The sequence below is a fragment of the Brachypodium distachyon genome, chromosome 2 (genome assembly GCF_000005505.3).
Source record: "Brachypodium distachyon strain Bd21 chromosome 2, Brachypodium_distachyon_v3.0, whole genome shotgun sequence".
NCBI lineage: Eukaryota > Viridiplantae > Streptophyta > Magnoliopsida > Poales > Poaceae > Brachypodium > Brachypodium distachyon.
Window position 1 is genome coordinate 45,562,926 of NC_016132.3, and position 23,034 is coordinate 45,585,959.

General features: G+C 42.5%; 2 protein-coding genes and 1 long non-coding RNA gene across 3 annotated transcripts; 1 reads left to right on the forward strand and 2 right to left on the reverse strand.

Moving 5' to 3' along the window:
• Positions 1-18: 18 nt before the first annotated feature.
• LOC100837485 (cytosolic isocitrate dehydrogenase [NADP]) lies at positions 19-4,342 on the reverse strand. Its single transcript, XM_003569428.4, has 15 exons — positions 4,178-4,342; positions 3,242-3,285; positions 3,018-3,127; positions 2,579-2,616; positions 2,384-2,461; positions 2,254-2,307; positions 2,080-2,181; positions 1,849-1,934; positions 1,661-1,764; positions 1,508-1,576; positions 1,313-1,428; positions 1,151-1,185; positions 900-1,042; positions 512-637; positions 19-407 (listed from the first exon to the last, which is right to left on the reverse strand). The coding sequence occupies exons 1-15, from the start codon at positions 4,224-4,226 to the stop codon at positions 323-325; spliced, it is 1,239 nt and encodes a 412-aa protein (XP_003569476.1). The 5' UTR covers positions 4,227-4,342; the 3' UTR covers positions 19-322.
• Positions 4,343-9,038: 4,696 nt separating this feature from the next.
• Positions 9,039-10,239, reverse strand: LOC112271020. Its single transcript, XR_002963792.1, has 2 exons — positions 9,662-10,239; positions 9,039-9,464 (listed from the first exon to the last, which is right to left on the reverse strand). It is a non-coding gene; the product is annotated as an uncharacterized LOC112271020 (long non-coding RNA).
• Positions 10,240-11,548: 1,309 nt separating this feature from the next.
• LOC100837788 (histone-lysine N-methyltransferase ATX4) lies at positions 11,549-20,866 on the forward strand. Its single transcript, XM_003569429.4, has 23 exons — positions 11,549-13,301; positions 13,418-13,473; positions 13,629-13,833; positions 14,382-14,492; positions 14,565-14,633; positions 14,718-14,783; positions 14,859-14,950; positions 15,052-15,144; positions 15,429-15,564; positions 15,717-15,810; positions 15,902-16,001; positions 16,079-16,203; positions 16,471-16,616; positions 16,740-16,844; positions 16,984-17,048; positions 17,249-17,450; positions 18,707-18,793; positions 18,900-18,956; positions 19,041-19,130; positions 19,657-19,743; positions 20,180-20,254; positions 20,339-20,439; positions 20,549-20,866. Exons 1-23 carry the CDS (start codon positions 12,441-12,443, stop codon positions 20,637-20,639), a joined length of 3,114 nt encoding a protein of 1,037 aa, XP_003569477.1. The 5' UTR covers positions 11,549-12,440; the 3' UTR covers positions 20,640-20,866.
• Positions 20,867-23,034: the final 2,168 nt, after the last annotated feature.

Genomic DNA, 23,034 nt, shown 5'->3' on the forward strand with positions numbered 1-23,034 from the left:
ACAAGTTAAGACAACATATAATTTGGAAACGCGCAGAAATTACCGTTGACTGAGAAATAACGTCTTCTTAGCCGTCTGACATACATGTGCCCCCATGCCCAATCATCTAAGCTGAACACTGTTCTATGTCCTTTATTAAGAGCTCCACTTACGTAACATCAGCATCTAATAGAATCGCTTGCATTTTGACAATAATTTGCGATGGTGCAGTAAAAGCTCATTCTGTTCAAGATGAAAACGTGACATATAATGGCCACATAAGCAAAATGATTTAAATCGACGGGCAATGAAGCATTCATGTGGACGAGCTTTCGTAGTGAGTTCAATTGGCTGCCAATCTTGTTCGGAGCTCAGCGGCAACTGCATCAATGAACTCTTCAGTGTTCAGGTAATGGCTTCTTGTAACACTGCAATTCAAAAACGAAAAAGCACGATGAGTAATCAATCAGGTTCAAGGTAATGAAAAAGATGCATAAAAATGCAGTAGAGGAAAGGCTGAGCAGCAACATACTTTGAAGATCCCTGAACAAGAAGTGCAAGGTCCTTCGTCATCTTCCCTGACTCCACAGTTCCGACACATGCGTCCTCAAGTTTTTGTGCAAATTCAAGAAGTCTAGCATTGTCATCTAGCTTTGCCCTGCAGAGTGCACAAAGAAATTCACATCAGTAAATCAGCTAAGAAGCAAGTCCAAGTAGAATGAAATTAAAATAGGCACTTAATATAGAATGCTGATGCTGTTACAGGCATTTAATATAGAATGTTGATGCTGTTACAGGCACTTAATATAGAATGTTGATGCTGTTACACGGTAATAAAATATAGCTGAACAAAGATGAAAATTATCCTCGTGTACATGGTTATTGCAAAGGGATGCATTAGTCAAAGGTAAAAGCTCTACCTGTGTGCAAGTCCTCTTGTCCAAGCAAAGATTGAAGCAATGCTGTTTGTGCTGGTTTCACCTCCTTTCTGGTGAACACGGAAATGACGGGTAACTGTGCCATGGGCAGCTTCAGCTTCAATGGTTTTTCCATCAGGGCATACCTAAATATGGAACAAATCAGCACCGCAGTAGAATACATAAGATAAAACTACAGGCAACAAGAAAGAATTTGTCAAGAACATGAATCATAGTAAATGAGTAGTACATACCAACACTGATGTCATCAATCCCAAAGAGCCAAAACCTGCACAAAAATTAATAGAGTTAGTTAAACTGAAAACACTTTTGGTGTTGGTTATCGAGCAAGGGACATAAGATAATTTGCAGCATGTATGTTATGCACAGATTCAAAAGTTATAGTGCATTGTGACCTTGAGCTAAGAAATCACTCTGCACATCTCCATCGTAGTTCTTGCAAGCCCAAACATAACCTCCTTCACTCTTAAGTGCATAGGCAACCATGTCATCAATGAGACGATGTTCATACCTACCAAAAACCAACTCATGACATACTGTGGCAAAAGCTTCCAGGAGAGCTCGAAAAAAGAAGAAAGTTCAAAATCTACCATATTCCAGCAGCCTCAAACTTGGATTTCCACTCGGCTTCATAGACCTCCTGGAAAATGTCCTTGAACCTACAAATCAAAGAATATTATACCAAGTAATCTAAGTGTCTGGAGCAAGCTTTAAATAATAATGTAAGTGCAACAATGAACTACCTGCCATCATATTTCTTCAGGATTGTGTTTTTTGTGCTCAGGTACAATGGCCATTTCTTATCATAAGCAGTTGCCATAGAAGCCGCAGCAAAACCTTGAATTGACTGTACACGGTAATTAAAAAAATGGATGGTCAGGTAGGTACTTGCAAATGGAAATATTATTTGTGATTACAGAAATAGTAGTACCTCATCTGTGTTGTACATAGACAAGGCAACACCCCCAGCACCAGTGAAGCTAAAAACCTCCAGATCAACCGTCTCTTCTTTTCCCTCTGCCAGTAAAACAGAAAACGAAAATAAGATCAAAGCGTACTAACATCAGTTCTATCTGCTATGTACGATCAATACAATTATATATGTGAAAATATAGTACTGAAGACTTCAAATTTTGCATACTTCAAATTTATGCAACCCTACCAAAAACTAGTCTGAGTTTGCCAGGTCCCTTAAGAACTGCATCAGTTGCTCGGTACTGATCACCAAAGGCATGCCTTCCAATGCAAATGGGCTTAGTCCACCCTGATTACAACAAAGGTTAAATTTAGCAGGAAAACTTTGCATTTCAACAATGTAATAGTTTCAAATCCTTACCTGGAACAAGCTTTGGAACATTCTTGCATATAATTGGCTCTCTGAACACAGTGCCTGTAAGTAGTGAGCATAAAGAGAAATGTCAGCTACCTAATTCTATCCATTATAATGGAATACAGCAGCAGATTACCGTTTATAATGTTCCTAATTGTGCCGTTTGGGCTCCTCCACATTTGTTTTAGGTTGAACTCCTTAACCCGATCTTCATCTGTCATAGTGTCAAAGTATCCAGATATTAGAAAGAGATTGTCATCAAATACTGCCAGTGTTTTAACAATACAAAGACCATGTATGTGAGCTACATAAGCATAAGAATGAAATGTACCTGGTGTAATAGTTGCACACTTAATAGCCACGTTGTACCTGAATGACATTGGATTAGAGCAAGCAATAAAGAACAGTAAAGATATAGGAATATAGTAACAACTGGTGGTCAAGGCCTTTTGATAACACCATCTCTGATCTCTCTAACTTTTTAATTTCGAGGACATGCATATAACACAACTACTCCATCAACAGGATTCGAGAAAAGAGAGCTTTTTCACTCGTAATCATATTCAAAATTCCTAAGAAAACATTACTAGAACATGGTAAATAATGATAAAAAATTGGGACCAAATTGCAGTCAGCATAAATCAACAGGAATGATGTAATAACAAAGCAAGCACATTATTAGCATGGAACTTAAAGACCACTGGAAATGGTGTGATCATAAATCAAGCATATTATCAGCATGGAACTTAAGTTATTAAAAAAATTCGTACTTGAGAGTAGCCTCTGCAGCCTCCACAGTGACCTTGTCATCAGTTGCATCACGGTGCAGAACTCCCAAGTCATAATACTTGATGTCCAGGTCCAAAAATGGGAAGATAAGCTGAAACAAACCAAACACACATCAAATAGCATATGAAAATCAAGAACGAGATACACAAAATGGTACAAGCAAATCAGATTAATCAGACGGCATAGAGCATGGCTTTTTCATTACCTTGTCCTTGATAGACTGCCAGAATACTCTGGTCATCTCATCACCTAAAGGTAAATGACAATATATCAGCACCGTAGTGGATCATCAAATCAATTGATTACAAATGATGAAAAAAAATGCTATTCCCTCCGATCCATATTAATTGCCTCAAATTTGCCCAAATATGGATGTATCTATGCTCAAAAAGCGTCTAGATACATGTAATATCTCGACAATTTAATTTGGATCGGAGGGAGTACTGATATATACCACAGGCAAACGATCGTTTGTGCAAACTTATTATTACTGATATTTGCTGGCAGATGCAACAATTTTGCTCACCTATCAGACCGTGTTTTCAACAATTTTTCTCAAAGATGACAACTCTTTTCGTTGTCAAGAAGAGTTACGTTTGGAGTTCGGATCCCAAAGCACGAACATAATACTTGCATCGCGAAATACTTAGGTTGCGGTTTCTGAAATTACATATAGAAAACGAGATCCGCTAGTTATATGTCCACCGGAACATACCGGTGAAGCAAGTGCTAATATCTAAATGGTCGGATATCTAAAACCAGCGCGTATTCTGTAGTTACCTCTACATCCAACCCTGCAACTTCCCTCTGCGCATAGATCATCATGTTCATACTCACGCATGTTCAATATCTCATCATCTACATATCTAAATCCGATGTCTGAGACCAAAGGGAAGGGAGTCGCCTCCCGAGTTTCCGCATACTGACAGCGGCGATTCAGCTATGCAGATAGAGATCAGAGACACCGGTGTCAACAGTTTACAAACGGAGGACATAACGATGGTTAGATCTCGTAGATCTCACGGCCACACCCCAAACGACAATTCAAAATTTAGCACAGGCATCGATTATATCGATAAGCGAACAGCGCCGTGGCCGCGAGATAGATCTATCTGCCGGAGAAGGGGGAGTGGGATCTGACCGTCCATCTCGACGATGGGGTTGGCGACCTTGATCTTCTCGAACGCCATGGCGGCCGCGGCGGCGCTGCTTGCCTCGGAGATCGGGAGCGGGGCAGGTGGGGAAGCGGCGGCTGCTGCGGTGTGGCACGACGGGGAGAAGGAGAGAACGGGGTGTCCAACTTTGCCAGCGCATTTAAAGACCAGACCGGAGGGGGGCGCGCGGGGCCCAGGTGCAGTATGGATATTTGTTTAGAGAAAATATTTGGTATATGCGTCAGTGGACGGGGCCCTCCTGGATTGGATCAGACCTGGAGTATCTGCGTGAAGGGATCGGGGCACTCGGGGCGTTCAATTCCAATTGGTTGGTGCGTGGGAGCTTGGGACTCTGACTTGTGTGGCCACAAGAGTTTCCGGCTTGCGAGTGTTTGAAGAGTTCCATTTTTTGCTGCGTTTAGGTATTCAGGTTTGGTGGATGTCTGACTAATCATTTGGGATAAACATGTAAACTGAAGCGTGAATCCCCAGCTCTCCTCTTCTCTACAAGTAGTGATCCAGTAGACTACTCCTCAGTCTTGAGGAAGTGCAAAATTAAGCTAAAGCCAAGGCCAAGTACTCAAAGGATTTCATCTCGATTTCACCAGGCTATGTAACGGAGAGGACTACAATACCGAATTTCTGATAAAATCTTCACAACAAACTCAAATAATAATACTCCACTGCTTTAGGCTGTGGCCTTAGCCACATACACGATCTTATGTCTTTGCCGGCCAAAGGACCAGCAGTGTCTACACCTAATGACGCCCCAACCTAATCTAATCATCCTTTGCATGAATGGTATCGTGCCGCAAAGCCAGACTCGCCTGCTCTCTTATTCCCACTAACAGCTAGGCCGCATGAAACGTAGGTCCTACTTATCAGCGACTAGGTGCGGAATACCGTATGTCAGGTGAATTAAAAGCCCCAAATCAAATTTCTCACCAACCCTTTCCCACTAGCAATGCTGATCTCAGGTCTCACCTGCAAAGTCCCACGGGCAGCCGAGCTGCTCCATGCCTCCATGCCACCAAACTGCACTGCAGAACACTGTCAAAAAGGGGAAAATAACACTGCAGTGCAGCAGTGCCAAAACGAAGTCCTAGTTTAAAACCTGCATTGCGAACAAAATTTGAATTCAAAACAGGGAGATAAAAAAAGGTCGGAGAGGCCTCCAGTAAACAACACAAGGGAGGAGCAGAGAAGACTAGAGAATAAATTGGCATCATTGTCACATATTGACACAATCCAGTATCCAGTGGTCCAGTTGAGTGTACCTTTCGCATCTGTTAGCTACCATTCGTCCAGGTCCAGGTCTTATGGTTTGTGAAAGAAGATTTAATAAAGGAATGTCTAGCAGGGGCGGAGGCAGAAAATATTTGTGAGGGAGGCCAGAACAGAATAGACAGTTATTAGGGGGGTCAGAGCAAAGAAATTTGCAGTTCATAGTATAAAAAATAAGGGACTTAGGCGTAATTTTGAAATCATAGGGGGGCCAAGGCCCCTACTGCCCCCCGCCCCCCCCCCCTGCCTCCGCCACTGATGTCTAGGGCTCAGTCGACCGAGAAATTTCGACCGAATCAATCGCTAGGTCTACATGGCATAGTGCCCATGTGTGTGCCCATGTGTGTGCATATGTGTGTGTGGGTGCCCGTGTGTGTGCATGTGTGTGGGGCTGTGTGGATTCTTGTGTTTGTGCATCCGTGTGTGTGGGTGCCTGTGTGTATTGGCTTTGCTGATAGATAGCCTAGTCTTTGATATTTTATTGGTTTTCTTGTTGAATTCATTAATAACAACATGTTTCAGATTACCAAATTTTAAACATTACACGTAAAACTTTATGCGCGATTTTAAAAATTGCACTTGAAACTTTATGCATGATTTTAAAAATTGCACGAGAAATTTTATGCCTAATTTTAAAACTTGCACGTGAATTTTTTTTGCGTGATTCTAATTGCACGTGAAGTTTTGTGCGCGATTCTAATTGCACGTCAAAAATTGTGGGCGATTCGAAAAATGGCACTCAAAATTTTGTGCGTGTCTAAAAATTGCACGTGAAATTTGTGCACGATTCTAAAAATTTGGACGTGAAATTTATGCGCGATTCTAAAAAATCACATGAAATTTTATGCATGATTCTAAAGGGATAATGAAAACAAGAAAAATCAAGAGACAAAAAAAAACAAAGTATAAATAAGAAAAGGAAATAAGAAGAAAGAAAAAACAAATGAAAAGAGGCTCCAGTAGGCTTACCGGCCCATTGGCAGTGCCAAGAGTCAACAAGAGTTTCGGCGCTAGAGAAGGACACCATTGTGCCTTCACTCATGTTTACCGGCCCACATGTTATGATTTTGCTCATCGCTGTCGTTGGTTGTGATATATGTTGGTAAAATAATATTTTTGGACCAACTTCTAAGTCGACAGAGGAATCCTTATTTCGAGTGGACAATCACAAGTGTTGATTAAATCCAGTGTGAGATTGATTTTAATCATTAGGTCACTAACCAGTTATTTTTTGAAAATGGAAGTTTTTAGTGATCATAAAGTAATATGGAGCGATACAACCAAAGAATATCACACCCCTGGCCTCTGTGCCGAAACGCACACAACCACACAAGTACGGAAGAAAATTCAATCAGATTTTAAGGGATTGTCGGTGATTTTAGATCCAAGCATGATTAAAAAAAGTAAGTTATAGACAATCAGATTTTCTTGCTAGAAAAATATATGTGGTATTTTCATTGCCACAAAAGAGAAGAAGACCGTCACGACTTAGAAATATCAAAATCGCTAATATTACTTATGAGCTCTTTTTATTAATAATCGATTTTACTTCGAGATACATGAACGGGGTTGTGATTTTCATGAATACTACTAGAGAGAAAGACACTAGTGCAGCACATCAGAAATACACATGGACCTTTCTTCTAATGTTGTACTCCCTCTGTCTCAAATTTGCCTAAGTATGGATGTATCTATACATAAAAAATGTTTATATACGTGTAATATTTCGTCACTTAATATGGGACGAAGTAACTATTGCAGAACACCATTCTCTCAGTCTCCGATGCACATTCAGCAAAGTGCTTTGGAGTGGCAGAGGACGTCAGCCCAGCGGCATTACACTGGCAAGGCAAAATGGCGCAAATCAATGAGAAGAACAAATCTATAATATCTATAAGTTGATCCCCACTAAAACTCATTTAATGCTTGCAAGCTCATCATATAAAGTGTCCACATCATCACCATATTCACCTCTACTAAGATTTATTTAACTTGAGTTCAACATGCAAAATATCCACATCATCACCATTGATTGCCACTAAGGCTCTTTTAATATTTGTAAGCTTAACATGCACGATGGCCACGTCATCATCAACTAAACCAACTCTTGGCATTTGCACGGCCCAAGGAAAATTCTCTATCGTTCTACATGTGACGTAAAAACAAGAATTTTCTTTATCCAATTCACCAAACCATGTTCACTTTCTTTTCACCATTCCAGCAAAAAAAGCCTATAAAAATTTACTGATACATTCCCTCCTTTTCACAAAGCTTGGCGTATTTTGTTTCGTTAAAACAAGGCTTTGACCAAGAATTACACTATTAATATATAATCTATATGATACAAAATCATGATTTTTACAAAGAACCTTTCAAGACGAATCTATTTATATAAATTTCATGTATGTAAAGACACATACTAATAGAGTTATCATTGATCAAAATCTTGTTTTAACGAAACAAAATACACCAACCTTTGTGAAATGGAGGGAGTAATTCAAAAAGGCGAGGGATACTAAACACCACTGGTATGGCTAACTTTTAAAAGTATGTTTTCTCATGTTCACATCCCAAACCAGCTACCGTGTGGATCATCCATTTATCAACATTGATCACATGAAAAATGAGACGTCGCATTTCCGAGTTATTCTTATGGAAGAAGCAACATGTAGTTCAACCTAAATATTGTTTCCAGTCACACGTCAGCAATTAGTCACAAAGATAAATTAATTTATATGCCATACAAGCATATTTCATTCTATCTTATATCAATCATATCATGAGTTCCAATACTCCTATGATGTTTATTTTGCTTCGTTGCAATTCATTTTACTTTCACGTATGGAGAAATGTGGTGTGACCTTTGAGGCCTGCGGCAACGCGCGGGGTATCTACTAGTTATGTTCCGGGGCGGAGCTACTCAATTTTTTTAACAATAATTAGGTCGTATTATTAGTGCATGCACGGGGTTATGTGTCAAGTTAAGGTGCACAAGGCAAAAGAATTCTCGTCGTTGCAACACGGTGCACCTGGGTAAAATTTCTATAGCTCCGCCCCTGGTTATGCTAACAATTTTTTTTTTGCTTTGCCATGCTTGAAGAGGAGAGAGGCACCGAGGTGATTGGATGAGAGAAGCTGGGGAAGAACTCACGAGGAAATGAAGAAGACAATGAGGTGAAGAAGCTAATGTTTCTCTGTCATAAAAAAGAGGTAGAGAGTATATATATTTTTTAGTACTATGTACTTAAAAATTGAGGCACCGAGATGATTGTACCAGTACAATGGTTTATAAAATCACCATTTTTTGGATCCAGACACCCCAAAGTATTTAAAACGAAAGTTTTCTGAAAAAACGTGGTATATAGAGAAAACTCCCAAAATACTTTACATCCAAACAGGGTTTAACTCCAAATTTCCGTAGTGATCCAATAACAAGTGCAAACGACAAATCCTATCCGATCTTCACACTTCAGACAATGACACCAATAATGTATGTACTTGTGAGTTCAGTAAGTAAAGGATGACACCATGCTAGTTCAGACTTCAGACAGTGACAAGAAGGGCTCAGACCGTTCAACATTGTTGTTCAATTGCACTGAAAGTCCTATCTCGCTGCTGAACATCTGGAAATTTCCTCTTCGTCTTCTTGTGGGAAATTCTCCATCAGTAGCATGACAATATGCAAATATTTGTAGCGTTTCCTGACGTTCTAATTACACAGGTTCCATGTAGTGCACACTTAAATCCCGCTCGCTGATATCTTCTTCAGCTAATAGATTTCTATAGCTTCGCTTGGTATCAGGTCCGTGGAAGAACGTCACGACGTCAGCTGAAGCAAGGTGGGCGCTTTGCCGCTTTGCGAACTCTCGAACCCAAGCGGCTGCCGGAGATGAGGTTCTCGCTGTCAGCCCTGCCGGGCGCCTGGGCGTATTTGACGCCGGCCGCCATCACAAATTCTCTCCGGACTCCGGGAGTGTGAGACCAAAATTACTGTATAACAAAAGACAACAAAAAAGACGACGAAACATGGAAAATTACAAGGAGTAGCAAAACTAAGATCAAGATACAAAGAAACGTCTGAATAAGAGACGATGACATGTTTCTGTGGGCACACCTAAATCTGAATAAGGGAGGGAGACGAGATATTCTAATCAAACGCAAGGGTGGAAGACTGAGATATTCCTTACTATGAACAGCGATGGGGGATCAGATCGGAGAAATTCTCGAGAACCGAAGATCAGAGGTGAACTTAAAAGGGGCTCCTGGCACGAATCTTCGAACGGAGCTACCCAAAAATCACCATTCAGGGAACTAATACTCCCAGATCCACGCTTGGCCCAACAACGTGACTCGGTCCAAGTCTAGCAACTACTGATTCGGCGAAAAACACACACATCGAATTGCTTACTCCGCAAAAATCACATGTAACATCTCGTTGTACAGGAAACCAGACGGGGCATACAGCCACAGCTTCACGTGCGAACGAAATCATCTTGCCGTCTGCAGGCCATTTGGGCACCAGAAGAAGCAAGCCGCGGGCCGCGGGACTGGCCGTGCCCGACAAGCCGGCGGGCGCCGCAGAGCGTGTTACGATCCGTAATTTACGGAAATCAATCGGCCACGGAACGGAAATCAGGGGTGGAGGATATGAGACGTCAGAGTGCTTCCGCTGACCATGAACACCACCTCACCTCTGTTATGTAGCCTAGTCACGCGACGACATCTTCATGGAACACCACTTCACCCACCTACCTCTCTCCTGTCTATAGCTTTCCCTGCTCGTTCCAAGCTACAAGACGAGCAATTTAAAGAGTGCGCTAATAAACAAAAAATAATGACAGGGAAAACCACTCTTCTAGAATCTCGAAGACTCGAACCATAAAAAATGATCCGACTCGCCCCCCGGATCGGTCGATTGGACTACGCCTGCGGTGCTGTTGGTATGGGACGAACCCGGCGACAATTATCATGTCGAAGTAAATCGGCAAAGCACAACCCTTAGCCTCGCCGGATCGTTTTGGATCTGTTCTCTGGAGAAAAGCTGCACGTCGGATCGAGACGGAATTCGGCGAGAATGATCATGTCTAAAATGCTACTACTGCTACTGGTAAATCTGCGCCGGACCATTTTGGATCTGTTGTTTTTAGGAGAAAAGCTGCACGCACGCACAGGAACCAAGCCACCAAGGGACCTTCACATCTATCTACCGTAGTTAATTCTCGTGGCACGCCGTCGTCTCCAGCACCTCTCTGGCTATGGCCATGGACAACGTTTCTTCGCAGTCCCGTACACGCAACACGCTGAGAAACAATGCCTTCCCGTGCGTGCGTGAGGCATGGAAGCTTCTTCTCCGACGGCAGAGCCAGAGAAGGACGAGAGGAATCCGGCCGGCGCCCAGAATCACTACCGAAATCGAAACGGCAAAGAAAGCCCGTACCCGTGCGTGTCGGAAGCTGCCCCCCCCCCCCCCCCCCTTCTTTTTTGGCTTTTCCTATTCCTATTCTCTCCGTCCCACCTGGCTGGCTGGCTGGCTCCCCGGCCATCCAACTCCGGCGAATCGTGGCCGACGAAACACGACCCAGGCGACACGAATGTACGGCAGAAGTAGTTCCCGTCGTTCTCTCGTCCGCTGCTCTGCTGCACGCCCGCGGATTCGAGCACGGCGACCACGGCACTAACGTAGCAGTAGATTGACTAATTAGAACCCCCAGAAAACTCCGATTAATCCTTCGTCTTGCTCGGATTCACACTCGCCATGATGCCTCGACCCGTCGATCCACCGCGCCCTGCCGGCCGCTGAGCGCTGCCCCTTGCACCATTTTTTCTTTTCTTCCAGGAATTCTTTTTCGACCACGGACACCAACACAGAAATCAAAGCTGAAGGGAGAGGATGGCTGGGCTCCTGGATCGAACATCTACACGAACACGAGGAACAAAAAAATAAAATAAAATTCGCAAAACTCATCTCGTCAACTTGTGCGTCGATCCAACCCATCGATCCTCACATGGAGAAGACCCAGTCGCATCTGGATTCTTCCAAAGCCGAAACCCGTCTACTCGTGACATCCGCCCTCACTCGCTCACGGCTGGAGGTTTAGCTCCCCTGCGCTGCACAAAACTCCTTCATGGCCACATCGATCTTTCTTCCCCAGTCCATGCCCAAAACGAATCAACTCCAAATCTTCAAAAATCCCAAGCTACTACCAAGCACCATCTCATTACCATCCCCAAATCCCGAATCAAAATCCTGACTCGAGCTGACAAACACACAATCAAAAATCAAAGAAATCTGGAGATAGAAAATCGAAGCCATCATCTATCTGTGCTCACTTTGTTGCCACGATGCCAAAACGCGACAACCTCCAAACTCGTAACACCCACCGGCCATCGAGCTGCTCCTCCGTCTCCATGGACGCACATCACCAGCAAAATCCAACCAGGAATCGAGATGGCAACTCCACCTGCACGCGCAGCTCCTACGAACGACGACGACGACGACTTTCTCGTAGCCCCTATCCATCCACCTCCCCCTCTCCTCTCTTCCTCCTCCCGCACGAAAACAACCGAATCCCACGAGAAAAATCAGGGGGGAAAGGCCGCATTTTTACCACCGACTCGCTCTCTGCTCCTCCTTTCTCGTAGGACTTTGGAAAGCCCATTAGAACACACAAAGAACAAGCAGCACCTGAGCCGAACCAAGAAAAAAAAAATCCCCCAAATCCCAATCCGGTGAACCTCTCTCTCTCTGCCCACATCTCAAATTCAAAGATTTCTTCTTTGGTCCGTCCCCTTCCGCCGTCTCTGCGGCGACTCGTGGGGGGAGAGGCGGCGGAGGAATTTCCCCAGTTCTTGAATTCGCCGCGGCGAGGGCAGGGTTAGGGTTTGCGGGGGGAGTTCTTGCCGAATTCGCCGTGATCTCGCCGCCCCGTCGGTGAATTTGGGTGGGGCGGCAACGGTTCGTGAGGTATGATCTTCAAGCGGAGCCAGCGGTCGGAGATCCTCTCCCTCAAGCGCTGCAATGCCGTGAGCGGCGTCGGAGGTGGGGGGGACGATGGGGGCGGCGGCGAGCGGCCGCGGAAGAGGCCGAGAGGTGACGAATTCTTCCCCGTCGAGCTGCTCGGCCATGTGCCGCCCTCCGGTATCCCCTATGCCACCGTCGGGTTCCGCTGGAGCGAGGAGCCCGAGGTTGCCTTAGCAGCTGGCGCTACGCAGACGCCCGCCGCCGCAAGCCCGCCTGTCGTGCGCACGTCGCGCGGGCGTGCCCTGGTGCGGCCCTCGCGGTTCAGTGACTCGGTGCTCATAGACCCCTGTAAGAAGGAGAAGCCGGTCAAGCCTCCTGCACCGGCCAAGGTCGAGCAACTTATTCCAAAAAACAAGGTGCTACACCGTAAAGGTCCAGTCTTTGGTAGGAGTTCCTCATTGTCGGAGGTGGATGAGGATGAGGAGGCAGAACGTTACAGAGTATGCCAGAATTTTGTTACCTCCAGGAAGTACTCTATGTCCCTGAGCACACTCACCTCCTTGCACGACCAACCATACAGCTGTTACCATCGAAAGGAGCTATTGGAGGAGCGGTATGAGGAAGATGAAGATGAAGAGGAAGAAGAGGAGGTGCAGGAGCAGAAGGAGTTTCTTCATTGGAGCAAAGAGTTTCTGTATGGCGACATTGTGTGGGCACGGCTTGGTAAGCGGCAGCCAGTGTGGCCAGGAATTGTTGTCGACCCAGCTCGCCAGGGTGCTGCCGAGGCAATGCCGCCCCAACCGCGTGGTGGTGCTGTACTTTGTGTGATGCTGTTCGGCTGGAGCACAGAGTTCAGTGACGAGAAGGTACATTTAAGCACCGTTTTGTTATGACTTATGGCTAACTGACTTGAACTGGTGCTACTTTCTCCTTTGGGATGTTTTTTGCTGAATGATTATTTTGATGACATGGCGGGTTGCAGAAGTACATCTGGGTGAGGCAAGGAGGGATATTTCCTTTTCTGGACCACATAGATCAGTAAGTACTAGTAATTCGCAAAATTTAACTTATTATTGCATTCCAAATACTGCAAAAGCATAAGGCTTCTTTATCGGTAAGAAGTAGAAGTAATCGTGTCCATTATATAATAGCGCTCACACATGTGCTAAGAAATAGCCATACTTCCGTTTCAGATTTCAAGGGCAGACAGATCTAAGCAGTTGCAAACCTGGTGATTTCCAGAGGGCATTAGAAGATGCTTTTTTGGCCGATCAGGGATTCTCAGAAGTGCTGATAGATGTCAGCGCAGCAGGGCAGCCTGTTGGCTGTCAATCTTTTCCCGACGAATTAGAAGAAGTGACTGGCTCAAATGAACTAGAGTGCCAGTCACAGATTAAGGCAAGTTAAAGAATTTTTCTTTTCGATGCACAACTATGGAGATGTGAATGCAAAGGAAATTTCAACAATATAGTAGTAATACTTAGGTCCAACCTTCTCTGATTTTGTTGATTTTCTTGAGAAAGTTTATGGCATTCTATCTACACATTCATGTGATGAGGTATATGGTTCAGCTCTATCTGCATTCATTCAATTTTTTGTTCGAACCTAAACTTTAGATGGGGTCAAGTGCGTGAAAAAAGCATTGATGCAGGACTACAGCAAAATCTTCTAAGAAATGAACTCAACCAGATACAGTACTGTGTGCATATAAGAAGAATGATATTATTTGGCATGTTTAACCATTGTTAAATACCAATGATTATTCCACCTTTTAACGCTAGACTAAATGGTTCTAGGCTTCTGGGTTTGTCAATGACTGACTGTTGCTAATACTGCCATGACACTTTAGTTAGTGTTGTTGGCGTGCTATGATGACATAGGAAAACAGAACTTATACTACTACAGCTATCAATAAACTAATTATGTTTGCTTGCCGTTGTACACAGTGCAACAAAAGAGCATTGCAATGTGAAAGTTGTGGAAACTGCTTTCCAAACAAAGATTCAAACAAGATGGTGTATGTTATGGAGCAACTTGCTTGCAAACACTGTGCTAGGGTATGTATTGGCAAGCCTACTTGACTTGGAGCATTTCGTCCTTATGCCTTAGACTACTTTCTGTATCTGCAGATCTTGAGATCGAAAGAGTACTGTGGGATATGTTTGAAAAGTTGGCAACATAAATGTGGCCGAAGATGGGTAAGATAAAACGTAGCTAGTAGAGCAATAAATGTATCATGTTTCCAACCCTGTAAATTCTGAATATGGGAACTGATTAACCAGGTCTGCTGTCATGGTTGTGAAAGTTGGATTCATGCAGAATGTGACAAAAAGTGTAGCGACCTAAAGGTTTTGCTTTTCTCATAATTATCCTTAGTGCTTTTGTAATTTACCATCTCTAACATGCTCGATTTAATGCTATAGGATCTACAAGACAAAAGTTATTTCTGCCCTTACTGTAGAGTTAAGCGTAACTCAAATCAGTCCAGCAAGAAGATGAACTGTCCTGACGATAGGTGACCTAGAAACCTAGAACCATTTGCTTGTGCTAGAACTCCATATTTCAAGGTTCTAATTGATGACTCAGTTTAACATGTATAATCTGTTTGTGAAACAGAAAAGATAATTTTACACAAAAAGGAAGGAAGCCTAACAGAGTAGCAGTTATCTGTTTTGACATGGAAGGAACTTACCTACCAGATCTTGAACTGTAAGCACCACTTATCTGAATCTCATTTAAATCTACCTGTAACTTGCATGGCATGGTTGCACCATGGCTTATTTTCGTTTTTTTGCTACAATTATATGTTATTGCCCATTCAGTGAGATGGTTGATTGATCTCTTTTCTTTCTTTTTGTGTGGACCCTATCTTTCTGCTTGTTCATATTCATCCTTTTGGCTGTTTTCGTTTGTTTGCATGCATGTAACTTTGATGTTCATTTTTCATATATATTTGGATCTACTTATGACTTCTAAAAAATCTTTTTTTGCAGGATTTCTTGCCATTGTGCTCCTTGCAAGGGGCAAAAGTTTTTGTTCAATGAATGGGAGAGGCATGCTGGCTGCAGAAGTAAAAATTGGAAGTCTAGTATTAAACTGAAGGATACACTGATGCCGTTTGGAAAATGGGTTTGTGCGACAACCACAGTATTCTTTGTTTCAACCTTTTCTGCTGCATATATAGATGCTCTTGTGTAGTATTGCAATTTATGCTTCATGTTCCGTTGCTGGTTCGAGTTTCTGTTTGCTTGGTTATGATTGTCTAACATTTTAATTTACAGATAGATAAACATCAAGCAAGTGCTTGTTCCACAAACCCTGCGAAACGCTCGTCTCAGAAACTGAAGAAACACAATTTACTTGATTTGTTAAATGGTAATTGGCTTTAATTCAGCATACTCTAGTATTAGAATACCTCTTTAAGTGATTTTAATTGACGGAACTTGAATTTATTTACATTTTACAGAACATTATGATCCTGTACATGTAAAATGGACAACCGAAAGATGTGCAGTGTGTAGATGGGTTGAAGACTGGGATTACAATAAGATTGTAATTTGTAACAGGTAATTATGCCTGTGTTGTTATTCACGTTGTGTTGAGATATGAACTATACTGTTCAATTAACAACATTCACGTTCAGATGCCAGATAGCTGTTCATCAGGAATGCTATGGCGTAAGAGGTAGGCAAGACTTCACCTCATGGGTTTGTAGGGCTTGTGAAACACCTGAACAAAAGAGGGAGTGTTGTCTTTGCCCTGTAAAAGGTATGTACCTGCTACATCCATTTATGATTCTACCTTTCAATAATAACTGGACGAAATATTTTCCATGATAGGGTAATTCATTATTATTGCTAATTAATGGCGAACCTAGGTCCCTTGCTAGATAACAGTAGTGACAACTAAAACTGAACCATGCCCCCAGTAATATAAGTTTGTCAAATCTGATATGTGAAATCTAGTCAGTATTGTGTGATTAAACATCCTGCTAATCATGAACTGAATCTGTGCTAACTTCAATGCTTCTTTTAGGTGGTGCTTTGAAGCCAACAAATGTCGATAACTTGTGGGTACATGTGGCATGCGCATGGTTTCAGCCACAGGTGGCTTTTGCAAGTGATGAGCTCATGGAACCTGCTATCGGGATATTGAGCATTGCACCTCTGCTTTTTATGAAGGTTATATATATTTGGTGCTATAACTTTAGTAGTTTAAGATAATTGATCTTCAACAATTACTAAATATCTCGTATGTTTGACTACATTGATCTAATTAAGCTTTATTCTCATCCATTGCTGCAGATGTGTGTCATTTGTAGGCAAATACATGGTTCTTGTACACAATGCTACAGGTGTTCGACTTATTACCATGCTATATGTGCATCAAGGGCAGGCTATCAAATGGAGGTACGCTACTACCTATTGCTGCAGTAGATACTCTGTACTCTGTTTCTCGATGAAAAAAAGTTCAGGATTTTATTGTTTTTGCCTGCATCTCATGTCCGTCCCAAGGCAGCTTAACTTCCTACATCTTTCATGTATGCAGCTGCACTGCTTGGAAAAAAATGGCAAACAGACAACAAAGAAGATTTCATATTGCGCCCATCATCGGTAATATTTTATAAGCGGAGTCAACCACAAAGCATATAATTTGCTCGCATAAATTTGTGTACCATATTTTCATAGAGTTGACGTTTTAACAGCTAAGAAATCTTTGTCCAATGTGAACGATTTGATTCTTTTTTCTTCTTATTTCATCTTACTGAAAAGTTGGATTGTCTGGGTTTACTCATTAACTTATTTATGTGCAGGACACCTAACCCTGATAATGTTTTGATAATTCAAACTCCTGCTGGAACTTTCTCTTCAAAACGACTTGTTAAGAGTAGTCGTACTGTAGCTGCTTCAAGACTGATCAGGAAAGATCTTCCCAAGGATTCAGCTTCAAAAGTTGAAACTACAGAGAGTTTGTGTGCTGCAAGATGCCGGGTTTATGTCAGGAAAGAGCTAAAGGTATGCTCTTATATAAAGAAGTACCTTACTTTTTAGTTGAAAGAATAACGAATGCAACTTTGCGCCAGCTACAAGATAAGCCGAAAGCTTACCCATAGCATGGTAGCATAAGCAGCTCTTGGCATTAAGCCATTAACAATAAAGTTCGACAAAGTGTTTGTTTGGACTGTATGGGTGACTTTTCTGTCGACTTTCCTCTGGATTTGCAATCACTGCTCATGGCATGTCACTGCTTATATACCCTGGTTCTTCCGTTCTTCTCTACTTTTGCAGAGGTCTGTTTATAAATCGTTTTTCTTGCCAAAGGGTGAGTTAACCACTCATTTCTGTGTCCAATGGATATGCGTTAGATCGATGGAGTCCTCCTTATTGAGATTGCAAGTCAAGCAGCTCCTCTCGAATAGGCTTATTGGTGATACATGATTTTTGATTAAAAGCTAGACGACTCGGCCCTCTTCTCATCTCAAAGCTTGACTTCTGCCACTGCTGTTGCTTTTCTAGCCAAGCCATACTTCTCTTGCTTCAATCCAGAAAAAAAAAAGAAATTCCATCGAGTTTCCTTGCATGGGTTGATTAACCAACCATTGAGAATGGAACAAATAGGGGAGATGGAATTCTTCTATATTGTCTTTCAACCCTTGCTCTTACTCAACGGAAATGGCCATCATCTTTTCATGCTAGTGCTATTCAAGAATGAGTGAATAGGTTCACTAGAAGGTGACAATAGTGGCAAATTTTCCTTTTGTTTGCTGTCCTAAGCCCAAGACCTCCTGCCTGCCAGACTGTCAGGACTCACTTTGTCTAGCATTCTTAGTCGCATGCCCTTGCTGCTTGTCTGTCTGGTGCTTCTGCTGTGCCCACTGCATCTCTGCTATTTCTACTAACTGGAAACACAGAAGGACCGCAGTGGCTATAGAGGTGCTGATATGTGCGATTGATTGACCCCAAAAGGAGTCCACAACAGTACCCAGCCAACCATGATTCATGAATAACTTTAATCCAGATTCCTAACTGCTGGTTAATGCGCTTACACCTTAATCCACCACTTGCAAAAAACCTTGTCACTTAAATTTCTTGTATTAGTTTTTAAGATATTTATTTTGCTTTGTTCATATGGCGGTGTTTCGGTGTTGCTTAATTGGCAGTGATCCTGCCACTTGTCCTAAAATAAAAATGTCTCTGGTTGATATCTAATATTGATGACCCATTGGTTTGCACCTGATTTGAAAGATTACCTTTGTTTCATTGACATGCAGAGATCTCGGGAGGCAGCAATGGCACACCGTGTAAGGGGATCTTGTCAACACCGATGGGATGAAATTGACAGTCTGAATCCACCTAGGGTAATTTTATGATTTGTTCTGTAATGTATGCATGCATGCTTCGTAGATAGCTTTCCCATCAGTTAGTCAGGTTCTCCGCTGAAGGTAATTTTGTACTAATATGCAGGCAGAGAGGGATCCGGAATCTTTTTCTACTTTCAAGGAACGTCTACATTATCTGCAGGTTAGAATGTTTATGTTATTTTCGACTTCCTTTTTACCTTTTGTATCGGTAGTATAGATCTAATTAATTTCTTCTTTATTTCAGAAAACGGAACATAGTAGAGTATGCTTTGGTAGATCAGGAATTCACAGGTGGGGACTTTTTGCTCGTCGCGACATTCAAGAAGGAGAAATGGTACTCTCTCAAACACTTTGTGCCATTGAAATATTCCAAAGAATGTGGGTACATGAAACATATGCTTGGTTGTAATGGCACTGCTTTGTTTCTACTCTACTCCCTCCATCCACAAATAAGTGCTCTAAGTTTTGTCCTAAGTCAAACTTTTTAAGATTTGACCGAATTTGTAGAAAAAATTAGCAACACATATGGCATCAAATCGGTATATTATGAAACTACATTTCAAAACGGATCTAATGATACTAATTTAGTGTCATAAATGTTGCTACGTTTTTCAATAAAAACGGTCAAACTTTAATATCTTTGACTTAAGGCAAAACCTAGAAGTACACTTATTCGTGGACGGAGGGAGTATATGTTATGTTCGATTTATATTTTCTTGTAACCACTCGAGCTAATTTATGCTCTTTGCCCCAATTTTCAAGCTGGCATTCTGCATTTTAATATCTGGTTCCTCATTAATGTGCTGCCACCATCATTCTAGAAATAGCTCATGATAACATTGTTCTTCATTCGTTTTCAGGTTCTTGAGTACCGTGGTGAGCAGGTTAGAAGAAGTGTTGCTGATTTACGGGAAGCACAGTATCGTGTACAAGGAAAAGACTGTTATGTGAGTCATCTGTGGTGTGAAGTACTTTCTGAATGCAAATGTGTTTTCCCTGCAATAACATTTTATCTAGAACACATGTTATTTGACCATGCCAAATACTAGATGTATTGGGCTAGCGTATATTGTTGATTTGATCTTTATACAAGCTACTCCCTCCGTTCCATAATTCTTGTCTCAAATTTGCCAAAAAATGGATGTATCTATTCCTAAAGAGCATCTAGATACATGTAATATTTCGACAAGAATTATGGAACGGAGGGAGTAATATATAGAGTAATAGATTATGGAGTAGCTCTGCCAAGGGTCAAATAGTTCCATGTCAAAGATAGAGGGCATTAGGAATCACGTCCCATATGAAATATACTTATTTTCAGTATCTTTGGATAATTCATCTAACATAAATACATTGTATCGCTGTCCTTTTTTGTGTGCCCAGCTTTTCAAAATCAGCGAGGAAGTAGTTGTTGATGCCACGGACAAAGGAAACGTGGCACGCCTGATTAATCATTCGGTAAGGATTGTATATTTTACTCTAGATCTACTCAAGGTTCTAAATAGATGGGTTTTTTTAATGTCTTTTTACTTTCCAATGCAGTGCACGCCGAACTTCTATGCGAGGATTATGAGCGTGGGGCATGACCAGAGCCGCATTGTTCTAATTGCAAAGAGAAATGTCCGTGCCGGTGAAGAGCTAACGTATGTTGTATAAGATTTTTTTTTCTTATATTTGTTGATGTTCTCAGCAAGATTAATGATAATGATTTATGTTCTTTCTCTGCATGGAGGCTAATGATGCTTTTTGTAGGTATGATTACCTGTTTGACCCTGATGAGGCTGATGATTGCAAAGTTCCGTGCCTGTGCCAGACTGCTGACTGTCGTAAATTCATGAATTAGTTTAGGATTGATGTCAATGGGACATTTTCATAGTTTTGTTTATCTTAAATTTTCTGGGTTCATTGGTGGGTTGATTGGTATATGTTTATTCTTTTACCCTAGTCTGTAGCAATAAGTTTAGTCAGCTCAAGCGCGAGCTTCCATTCCTGTAAATGTTACTAATGTGTTGATTACCATCAGTTTTTGGTAGTGCAGCAATTTTGATCCTATTTGATTTCCATATCAAACATTAGCAGACTCACACTGCTAGTCAAATTTTGGAGGCGGCAGGAGTAATTAATAAACTGATAAAAACAGACGTGCACATCTTTCTGTGCTTTTTACACTTGTTGATTCACTAAAAATGGGCATGTCTCCGCACCGTGGGAACTGCAAGTTTGTTGGTAAAAGAAAAACCTAATTGAAATATATAAAAAATGGTCTCGAACGTAATGATCATTGATACCTCTAGGCGAAAACCGTATGTCATCCCATCTATGAAAGTTCAACTGGTCCCTGGAAGAGATGGTTGATGTTCTGGCTCCTGACTTCTATTACGGTCACGAGATAAGCAATGCTCGTGGTCGTGATCATCACGTTTTTGTCAGGAGCGGTCTTTCTCTTCTTGCTAATATTGGTGTACCAAGGTTTTGTGCTTCCGTGCAATGTTGGTCGCTAAGAGTTCTTAGCCACCTCGAATCGATGTTTCTCCATTGGATCACATCTTGGGGGGGGTGTCCTCAGCGTGTTAGCGCATGATCCTAGCATGCTTTGGGTTAGCGAACATGCGCTTCAATTCAACCTAGGAATCAGAGGCAGATATCAAGCAATCTTGCTCGGGTATCCTTTCTTCACCTCAATTCTATCATCACCTTTGTCTCACTTTGACGGATCAAATTAATATAGCAGGAGTTAACACTTGGTAGGGTGGAGACAAGCCCCGGGTACCGAAGGCTAAGGACCAAGCCATAGAGTTTTTTTTTTCTTTTTTTAATAATTTAGCAATTTCAAGCTTGGCCGGAGTATGCCCTCTTCCCTCCATAACTCTTCACAGACCACAGCGGCCTTGAATTAGATCAAATTCTGGCGCTGCCACTGAGAATTATAATCCTTCACACCACATGTCTCATGGAGCAACAACATCGTGAACGTGAGGAGTATCAAAGTGCGACTATGGCTGCAACAGAATTACGCTTCTTCTCATGATTGCATTGTGTGTGTGATGGCGCTTTGTTGATTCGAGGAGGGTGCAACCTCATGATTACATCTGGTCAACGACTCCGATTTTTCTTGCTGAGTTCGTGATGCTACCAGAAAAATGTTGTGTTACAAATGGCAGAGGATTCGAAGGTAATCTCTCCTTTCTAAACGAACTAACAGCTCTACCCAATCGTGGTCCAAAAGGAAGCCAAGCCTGGCCAAAACCCTCAAAACCCGATAATCTCAACGAACACTCGCTAGCTCGGTTCGTTAATTTTGGTGTGTCGTGACGGTGATGGAATATACAAAGGTTCTTCGGCCAGAGTTTTTGATCATCTTACCGATCCGGCAATTCTCGAGACCATGGTCGTCTGTGAGGCGCTCTGCTTGGCGAAAGAGCTAAAGATGAGAAGCTTTACATTGCTTCAGATGCAGCCAATGTTATCAAAGGCCTCCTCGAAGGTACTCGGTGTGAGTACAGTGCAATCCTACGGGAGATTTCTGTCCGGAGTAAGGATTTCTAAGATGTTATCTTCGTCCATAAAAATAGAGTTTCTAATTTTGATGCTCATAGTTTGGTTAAAAGTGTTCTTTCATTGGAGCACGGCAGGCACATTTGGCTTCTTAAGCCATGGAACGATGCCATTATACCCCTTTCTGTCATCAGTTAATAAAGTTGCGCTTTCGCTAAAAAAGAAGAAGAAAAAAAAACCTATACCGACTCGAATCGATCCCTCCCGACCCTCTCCGGCCCTCGTGCCTCCCAATCCCATCCCCAGGCGCGGGTCAGTAGCGGCGGCAGTCACAAAAGCAGATCGGCACGGCGACCACCCGGCACCAGTCACAACCCCAGCCAGCCGACCTCACCATCCGCCACCGCCGCCGCCAGTAGCGACCACGTTCCGCCGGCCGCCGCCCCCGGCCGCAGTCATTATTCCATCCCCCATCCCAGCGCATGGAAAAACAGCCACGGCGGCACGGCGCCCAAAACCTACATGCATGGAGGCAGAGTCGATTAAGAAGGTCTCCGAGTCGTGAATGCGTATGCTGCAGCTGCTGTACATAGGCACTTATCAAGTAAGCAATATGTGGCTTGAATTGAAACCTACGACTCTACGAGGATGTGGATGTGTGGTTTCAGTGCGTTGTGTGTGGCTTGTGATGTACAGATACAGAGATACGTGGATTAATTTTATGTGTGATGTATTGATGTTGC